The sequence below is a fragment of the Oryctolagus cuniculus genome, chromosome 5 (genome assembly GCF_964237555.1).
Source record: "Oryctolagus cuniculus chromosome 5, mOryCun1.1, whole genome shotgun sequence".
Classification (NCBI taxonomy): Eukaryota; Metazoa; Chordata; class Mammalia; order Lagomorpha; family Leporidae; genus Oryctolagus; species Oryctolagus cuniculus.
This window is the reverse complement of record NC_091436.1, coordinates 138256185-138264849: the sequence shown is the minus strand read 5'-3', so window position 1 is coordinate 138264849 and position 8665 is coordinate 138256185. Positions and strand designations below refer to the sequence as shown.

The window sequence follows — 8665 nt, the reverse complement described above, 5'->3', positions numbered from 1 at the left end:
ACCAAACTCAGAGCCAGAATGTGAAGGAGCTACAGCATGGTGGAGGGCCAGCTCCCCTCAAGAAGGATAAAATACAAGGGTATTTAATACTCAGTTATCACACATAGCTCACAATTGTGAACTCAGTTCTGCAATTGTGAGTTTTAATTGTAGGTAAAGGGAGCCAGCACTGTGGAGTAGCAGATAAAGCCACTGCCTGTAATGCCAGCATCCCATATGGGCACCAGTTCATGTCCAGGCTGCTCCACTTCTGATCCAGTTCTCTGCTATGTCCTGGGAAAGCAGCTAGGATGGCCCAAGTCCGTGGGTCCTGCACCTGCATGGGAGACCCAGAAGAAGCTCCTGGCTCCTGGCTTCAGATCGATTCAGCTCTGCCCTTGTAGCCATCTGGGAGAAAACCAGTGGATGGAAGACTTCTCTCTCTACCTCTCCCACCATGTAACTCTATCTTTCAAATAAATAAGTAAAATCTTTTAAAAAATTATATGTAAGGAAGCCTGCTAGAGGTAACTCAAAGATGTGCATATAAACAAAGGGAGTGGGAAGACAGAGCTGTTGACTGGTGTAGTTTTGGCAATAATTTACAAATAGGGGCAGTGGGAATCATAGCAGGTGCCCAGCAGGTGTGATAGAGACAGAGATCTTCCATCTGCTGGTTCACTCTCCAAGTGCTCACAAGAGTATCAGTGACAAAAATGCTTTCCAAGACTCTGATTAAGTCAGATTAAGCTCTCTCTCAGTGTCCAAATTGGGTCACATGGCCAACCTCAGAGTGCAAATGTAAGGGAACCCCAGAGTGTATGGTAGAGGTATAGCTCTATACGAAGATAGGCAAAGTGAAAGGGGCATTTTAATAATCAGTTTATCACATACGACTCAACATTGTATACTAAGTTCTGTAATTGTGAGTTTCGGTGTCTGTAAGGAAACCTGGAGAGATAACTCAGGGTGTGGATATGAGGGAGGAGTGGGGACAGGGTTGTTGACTGGTACGGTATTGGAAGTGATTTAGAGAGAGAGGCAGTGGGAATCATAACAGGTGCCCCAGGAGTGAGTGAGTGCGGAGATCAGAGGTTCAGGATGGAGTCCTGGGGTCAAGTTCCTGCTCCTGGTTTCTCTGGGCCTCAGTCTTCCCAGCTGCACAGTTGAGGAGAAAGCCCCTACTCTGTGCCCCCCATGGGTCCCAGGGCTCTTTCCCCTCCTTCAGGCCACACACTCCCACAGAATCTCCAGAATGGAACACAGTGACTCCCCTGTAGCTGAGCCACACCCAGACCCTGCTGAGGCCCTGGGCCAAGTGGTCTCCAGGGTCTCCACAGCTCCCCTCTTGCAGGCCTGGGCTCTGCCCCTCAAGTGCACATTGAAGGGCCGGAGCAGGACGGGGTCCGCATGGTGTGCAAGGCCTCGGGCTGGTTCCTGAAGCCCCAGGTGCAGTGGACAGACCTCAGCGGGAAGAAGTTCCTGGAGTTCTCTGAGGCCCATGCCCAGGACGCAGCAGGGCTGTTCAGCGTGGAGGCGGCTCTGGTGGTGAGAGACAGCTCTGCAGGGAGTGTGAGCTGCTCTGTCCTCAATCCCATCCTGGGCCAGGAGAAGGCGATGGCCGTGCCCATCCCAGGTCGGTGCTGCTTCTCATTCCTGGCAGGGTTTGGGAGGTGGTGCAGGCATCCCTGAGTGTGCAGGGTGGTCCTGGGTGCTCCCCTGACTGGGTCTGCCTGGGCCCCAGAGCCCTTCTTCCCACAGGCCTCTCCCTGGAAGGCAGCATTTGCCGCGAGCCTCACCGTGCTGGGGCTCCTGCTCTTTGGGGCTGGCTGCTTCACCATGATAGAGCACTCTGCAAAGCTGCAGGAGAGGGAGAAATGGGAGAAGCTGCGCCGGGCTAAGGAGCAGGACCAGCGGGCAAAGGAGGAGGCACTGAAGGCCAGAGGTAGGAGGCCAGGCAGGCGGGGCAGCTGGTGCTGAGAGGAAGGATGCTGGGAGATGAGTCTGTGGGTTCTGCTCTCCAGGGCAGGTGGCTGTGGAGACCCAGACAGGACAGCTGGAGGCTGGAGCTGTGTGTGGGTCTGGAGTAAGAACTTCTCTAGGATATGGATGAGGTCTTTCCTGTGGGTTCTCCAGGAACACGGTTTCTCCTTTTCTTGGGGGTGGGAGTTTAAATTTTTTTTCACTCTCTTTCAGATGAGCTCCAAGAAGAACTTGGTAAGCTCTGCTCCCCTCCTGAACTCTCTGTCCCTTTGTGGGGGAAGCTCCGGGTCTCAGCTCACCTGTTCCCTGTGCTGCTTTTCAGATCGGAGGAAGACAGCTTACCTGGCTGGTGAGTGACTCTCCAGATGTTCCGTGGTCTCCTGTCCCACCTGTGTCCAGCTGTCCCCTCCTTGTTTCTGTATGGTAACAGACATATGGACCCACCTTCCCTGGATCAGCAGTGGCAGTTGGGTGGTGGAGGCCTGCTTTCTTGGTCTCTCACATCTGCATGGCTGTCTCCTGTTCCTGCTCCAAGATGTGTGTGCAATATTGGGCATGGAGTCAGCTCTGCTTCCTGGGTCTTTTTCCACCCTGTGCTGTCCCTGTATGAGTGCTGCTAGTGTTACAGCCTCCCGTGCTCTAGCTCTTGGCTTGCACCAGGAAACCATAAACCAGATGCACTCATATTTCATGAGAGGAAGGACATGAATAAATGGGGTCACTGAGCTTGGGGTGCCATCTTCTGCCCCCTCCCTCCCAAAACACTACCCAGGGGGAACTGCTGCTCACCTGTTCCTCAAAGGTGCCAGGGAAAAGTGATAGGGAGAGGACTGGGCTGCTGACCAGGTGTGGTGGTCGATGGGACGAGCTGAACATCTCTTAGCACAGTTGTGCTTCCATCTAGCAATATTTTAGAGAGAATGTTTGGTCCCTTTGACCCTGGAGGGGGTCTCATATCCATTTTGTTCCTTCTTTTCCATTAATATTGCCCATATACCCAACCAGAAAATACTATACAAAAATTGTTGATAAAAGGTAATTTATCATTTTAAAAATGTTCATTTTAATTTTTTGAAAGGCAGAAAGAGAAAGAGATATAGATCTTATATCCACCGGTTCACCCTTCCCCTCAAATGCCACAGTGGCCGGGGCTGGGCCAGGCTGAATCCAGAAGCCCTGGGCTCCTCCAGTCTCCCATGTAGGTGCAGTGGCGCAAGCACTAGGGCCATCTTCCACTGTTTTCCCAGGTTCATAAGCAGGAAGCTGGATAGGAAGAGGTGCAGTCGAGACTTGAACTTGCCCCCATATGGATGCCAAACTTGTAGGCAGCAGTTTTACATGCCATGCCACAATGCTGGCCCCATTTTTTCACTAAAATATCTTCACATGGTATATTTTGCTCCTCACAGCACTGAAGGACCAGTGACACAGGAGTCTTTGTGGGTTTTGAGGCACGGGGCAGAGAGCTGACAGCCAAAACTCACCCAGCAGTGGGGCAGGGTGCAACTCAGCTTTCCAGCAGGCTTCCTGATCTATGGTCAGGGAGTTTCCCACAATCCTCTGCTGTCTGCACCTGCAGGAGGCCCCTCCTGTGCAGCCTCTCTCCTCCTGCAGAGTCTGACCTTCAGCACAGAGGGCAGGTGAGGGCTGAGCAGGTGGTGTGGCTGTGGTCTCACCAGGGTGTGTTTCCTTTCAGCCTGGAGGAAGGCGCAGCTGTATGCTGGTAAGTGACGCTGATGGCTCCTCTGCCTCCCTGCCCTGCCTCTGCCCTGCCCCTTCTCTACCTGTGGACTCAACTCCAGATGGGCTGGGTGTCCCTGCTCTCCTTGTCAGTGTTGTAACCCCCGTGGAAAGAGAGCAGGGACTCCTGCTTGGGGACATTTTCTTTGTTTGAAAGACAGACTTACAGAAGGAGGTAGAGACAGAGAGGAGAGGTCTTCAATCTGCTTGTTGACTCCACAAATGTCATCAACGGCCAGAGCCGAGCTGATTTAAAGCCAGGATCCCAGAGTTGCCTCCCGGTTTCCCACAAAGGTACAGGGGTCCAAGGACTTAGGCCTTCCTCTGCTACTTTCCCAGGTTCACTAGCAGGGAGCTGGATATGAAGTGGAGCAGCCGGTACTTGAACTGGCACCCTATGGGATGACAGCTGCAGGCCGAGGATTTACCCCACTGCAGCACAGTGCCAGCCCCAGCAGCACCTTCTTAAAACCCCTTGTTCAGCTGATCCTTCTCAGTGCAGAGCTCAGGTGTGAGGAGAGCCTGGAGCAGGGTGACCACTGTGCAGATGGGGAAGCACTGGTCTCCAGAAGACCCAGGAACCACGTTTCACTGCTCAGGACTCAGGTCTTACAGAGGATCTTTAGTTGTATATTCTTGTTACCCTGAAATTCCTGCCCTTCCTGGTCCTGGTCGATTTTCCTGTTGCTTCCTGGCCCTCTGGGATGCTGCTCTTCTCTGTGCTTCGTGCTCTGATCACTGTGCAGCTGGATTTCTTCCCCTGAGCACCTGTGGTTGCTGAGGAATTTGTTACTCTGAGGAAATGTTCTAAACCCAGGAGCAGAGCCTCCAGGATGTGGGGGGATGCATTCCTGGCTTGGGGTCTATAAATTATCTGAAATTATGTGCAACATCCTGAGTACTTTGAGTAGGATTAAAGAATTAAACACATGTATCTGAGGACTGGCGCCACAGCTCACTAGGCTAATCCTCTGCCTACAGTGCCGGCACACCGGGTTCCAGTCCCGGTTGGAGCGCCGGTTCAGTCCCGGTTGCTCCTCTTCCAGTCCAGCTCTCTGCTGTGGCCCAGGAAGGCAGTGGAGGATGGCCCAAGTGCTTGGGCCCTGCACCCACATGGGAGACCAAGAGAAGCACCTGGCTCCTGGCTTTGGATCAGCGCGGTGCACCGGCCGCAGTGGCCATTGAGGGGTGAACCAACGGAAAAGGAAGACCTTTCTCTCTGTCTCTCTCTCTCTCTCTCACTGCCCACTCTGTCAAAAAAAAAAATTTGTTTCATAGGGAGGTAGAGAGGGAGCGAGTGAGAGAGAGAGAGAGAGAGAGAGACTCACCAAATGCCTGCAATGGCAGTAGCTGTCTCAGGGCTTTGCTGGGTTCTAATCTTGTTCCTGTGTCCACTCCCCCATCCCCTTGCCTCCCCCTGTGCGAGGCTAGCACACTGCTCTCCCTGAGGACTCCCCAGACTCTGACTGTGGATGGAGCCTTTGCTTGGCTCAGCACCTGCCTCTCTCCTGCCCAGGGATGAGCATGGAGGTGGAGGAGATGCAGAGGCCTTGAGGCCTTGGGGAGAGGCTTCCTGTGGTCTCCTTGTCTTCCCAGGGAGGCGGGGCTTAGCTGGTCCTAAGCCCCTGTGTTGTCAGCTGAGGAAGGGCAGTGGCAGGTCCTATCTGGTACTGGGGGCACTGTTGGTGACTATGTCCCTAGAGAGTGGGGTTCACGGTCTGGGTTTGAATGGAAGATTGATGTCTTTCTGGGTTCATTTGATAAGATTAGACATCTGGAGAATCCAGGAGTCACATCCTAATTTCAAGGTCTTTAATGTTTATCCCATCTGCAAAGTTCTGCAAAGTCACAGGGCACTATGGATTAGGACTTGGAAATCTTTGTAAGTCATCCTCTAAGTTCAGCTCAGCCAGTTGTAGCAAACTCACCTATGGCTTTGAAGCAGCCTACAAATTCAGTACTGTAAGAAAATGGAAATTTGAATTCCCCAATACGTTCCTAAGAAAACTGAGCTTTGAGGATGGTTTTGTGACTAGGAACTTGAGAAAGCATAGTGTGATGGTGAAATCTGAGCGATAACTTTTCTCTGCAGATCAGGGTCCAGCATCTCAGTTTCTGGGTGTTAAGCTTTATGGCTTAGCCTTCCTAGAAATGCTGCAGCATGGAGTGTGTGTGTGTGTGTGTGTGTGTGTGACACAATCCATCAGCTGAGTGCATCCCAATACCTTCCCCCATCACTCCCACATGAAGAGCAGGTGCTGAGCTGACATGTGCAGTCTGTGTAGACCCCTGATGTGAACTTTGTGTTCTCTTGTAGACTGGCGGAAGGAACGGTTCCAGGCCTGTGAGTGACTTTGTGTTCTTTCTGGGTGCTCCTCCCTGTGCCCCCATGGCTCTGGCCTCTCCTTCAGTTCTCTGTGATGGTACAGATGCTAGCACCAGCAACCGTGGTGTGCTGGGGGCTGAAGTGACAGGAACAAAGCTGGGGCTGGTCCCAAGGGTCTCTGTGACAGGCCTGACCCTCAGCGAGGTCTCCTGGTTCCTCCTCCTGATGGAGGCCGCCGGCTGGAATCACAGGGCCTCATCTCATGGGCATTGCCCCTCTCCCCTGCAGCTAGGAGGGTGGTTATGCATCCTTGTTACAGGGCAGGATGGAGCTGTGCATGATCGGGATCTTTCCCTGCAGGGCCTGTCACTCTGGATCCAGTGTCCGCCCATAGTGGTCTTGCCCTCTCTCCTGACAAGAGGAGTGTGACCTGGAAGTACACCACTGGGAAGGACATTCTCTGCCCTGTGTGGGGCCTTGAGGGTATCACGTCAGGAAGATGTTACTGGGAGGTGGAGACCAGGAGTGGAGTGGACAGCTGGTGGTCTCTGGGGGTCTGTAGGGAGAATGTGACAAGGACAGACACAGACATGCTTACAGTGTCCCCAGATATGGGGTTCTGGGTTGTGAAGAGGATTATCAATAACTATTATGCTAGGACCAAGTCTAGGCAGGCTCTATCCCTTAGACAGGAACCCCGCAGGGTGGGGATTTTCCTGGACTACAGTGAGGGGGACGTCTCCTTCTACAACATGACTGATGGCTCCCATATTTTCTCCTTCTCCCCAACTTCTTTCTCTGGAACCCTCTTTCCATACTTCTCACTCAGGGGAGACGTGACCCTGAGCATCTGCCCCACAGAGGGGCGGTCTGAGGGGCTCCCTGTGCCCCTTAGCAAGTCTCCTTCTTTGGAGGAGGCTGTGAGGCCCCCAGGGGAGGGGCTCAGCTCAGGCTCTGGAGTGGATGGAGCTCCCCCAGGGGCTGAGTCTCCATTGCTGCCCTGAGCCCCACAGGGGCCCTCACTGCCCCGACTCCTCAGTGAGACTCTTGCTGGGGATGCAGGCTCCTGGGACAAAGCCTCTGGGGCAAGTCCTGGATGGCCAGAAATGTCTCCCCCTGTGGTTATCAGAATTGTTCATTCATGCACCGTGATCAAAGACAGAAGATGAAAGTTGATGTTGTTTGAACTGGTTTAGGATAAACTGAAAATTACTATGAAATTATTGTTATTGGTATTAAAAGTCTTTCCTGGGTTTTAAATTCTTTTTTTTAACCTTTATTTAATAAATATAAATTTCCAAAGTACAGCTTATGGATTACAGTGGCTTTTCTCCCCCCATAACTTATCTCCCATGCACAACCCTCCCATCTCCCGCTCCCTCTCCCATTCCATTCTCATCAAGTTTCATTTTCAATTATCTTTATATACAGAAGATCAATTTAGTATATATTAAGTAAAGATTTCAACAGTTTGCACCCACACAGAACATAAAGTGTAAAATACTGTATGAGTACTAGTTATAGCATTAATTTACATTGAACCACACATTAAGGACAGAGATCCTACATGAGGAGTAAGTGCACAGTGACTCCTGTTGTTGACTTAACAAATTGACACTCTTGTTTATGGCGTCAGTAATCTCCCTAGGCTCTTGTCATGAGTTGCCAAGGCTATGGAAGCCTTTTGAGTTCACCGACTCTGATCTTATTTAGACAAGGTCATAGTCAAAGTGGAAGTTCTCTCCTCCCTTCAGAGAAAGGTACCTCTTTCTTTGATGGCCCATTCTTTCAACTGAGATCTCACTCACAGAGATCTTTCATTTGGTTTTTTTTTTTTTCTTTGCCAGAGTGTCTTGGCTTTCCATGCCTAAAATACTCTCATGGGCTCTTCGGCCAGATCCGCATGCCTTAAGGGCTGATTCTGAGGCCAGAGTACTGTTTAGGACATGCGCCATTCTGAGTCTGCTGTGTATCTCACTTCCCATGTTGGATCGTCCACTCTTTTTGAATTCTATCAGTTAGTATTAGCAAACGCTAGTCTTGTTTATGTGATCCCTTTGACTTTTATCAGTGTGATCAACTGTGAACTGAAATTGATCACTTGGACTAGTGAGATGGCATTGGTACATGACACCTTGATGAGATTGAATTGGAATCCCCAGGCACATTTCTAACTCTATCATTTGGGGTGAGTCATACTGAGTATGTCCCAAATTATACCTCTTCCTCTCTTATTCCCACTCTTATATTTAACAGAGATCACTTTTCAGTTAAATTTAAACACTTAAGAATAATTGTGTGTTAATTACAGAGTTCAACCAATAGTGTCTTTTGATGTGATGGGACTGAGGTCTGAGTTACTGTGCCCAACAAAAGGTGAGTTGAATTGTGCAGCTTGAATCTGAGCAAAGTGATGGAGAGGATGGTGGTCCCAGCTGTGTCCTGGGAGGATTTGCCCCATGTGATGACAACAGTTTGCCATCCAAAAATTTCCATGGACACGAATGACTGATGGAATCATAATGGAAAGGAAGATTGTGGTCCACTTTGTCTATTTCCCTTTCTGGAGTGGAGGAACACACGTGCTTTTCCATGCCTCAGTAAATGTCTATTACCAGTGAATAAATTGTGCTGGGT

General features: G+C 50.8%; 1 protein-coding gene across 1 annotated transcript; it reads left to right on the top strand.

The window, feature by feature from the left end:
* Positions 1-2287: 2287 nt before the first annotated feature.
* Positions 2288-7333, top strand: LOC100344872 (butyrophilin subfamily 1 member A1). The gene is made up of 4 exons (XM_070074809.1): positions 2288-2385; positions 3659-3685; positions 6020-6046; positions 6389-7333. The coding sequence occupies exons 1-4, from the start codon at positions 2328-2330 to the stop codon at positions 7030-7032; spliced, it is 756 nt and encodes a 251-aa protein (XP_069930910.1). The 5' UTR covers positions 2288-2327; the 3' UTR covers positions 7033-7333.
* Positions 7334-8665: the final 1332 nt, after the last annotated feature.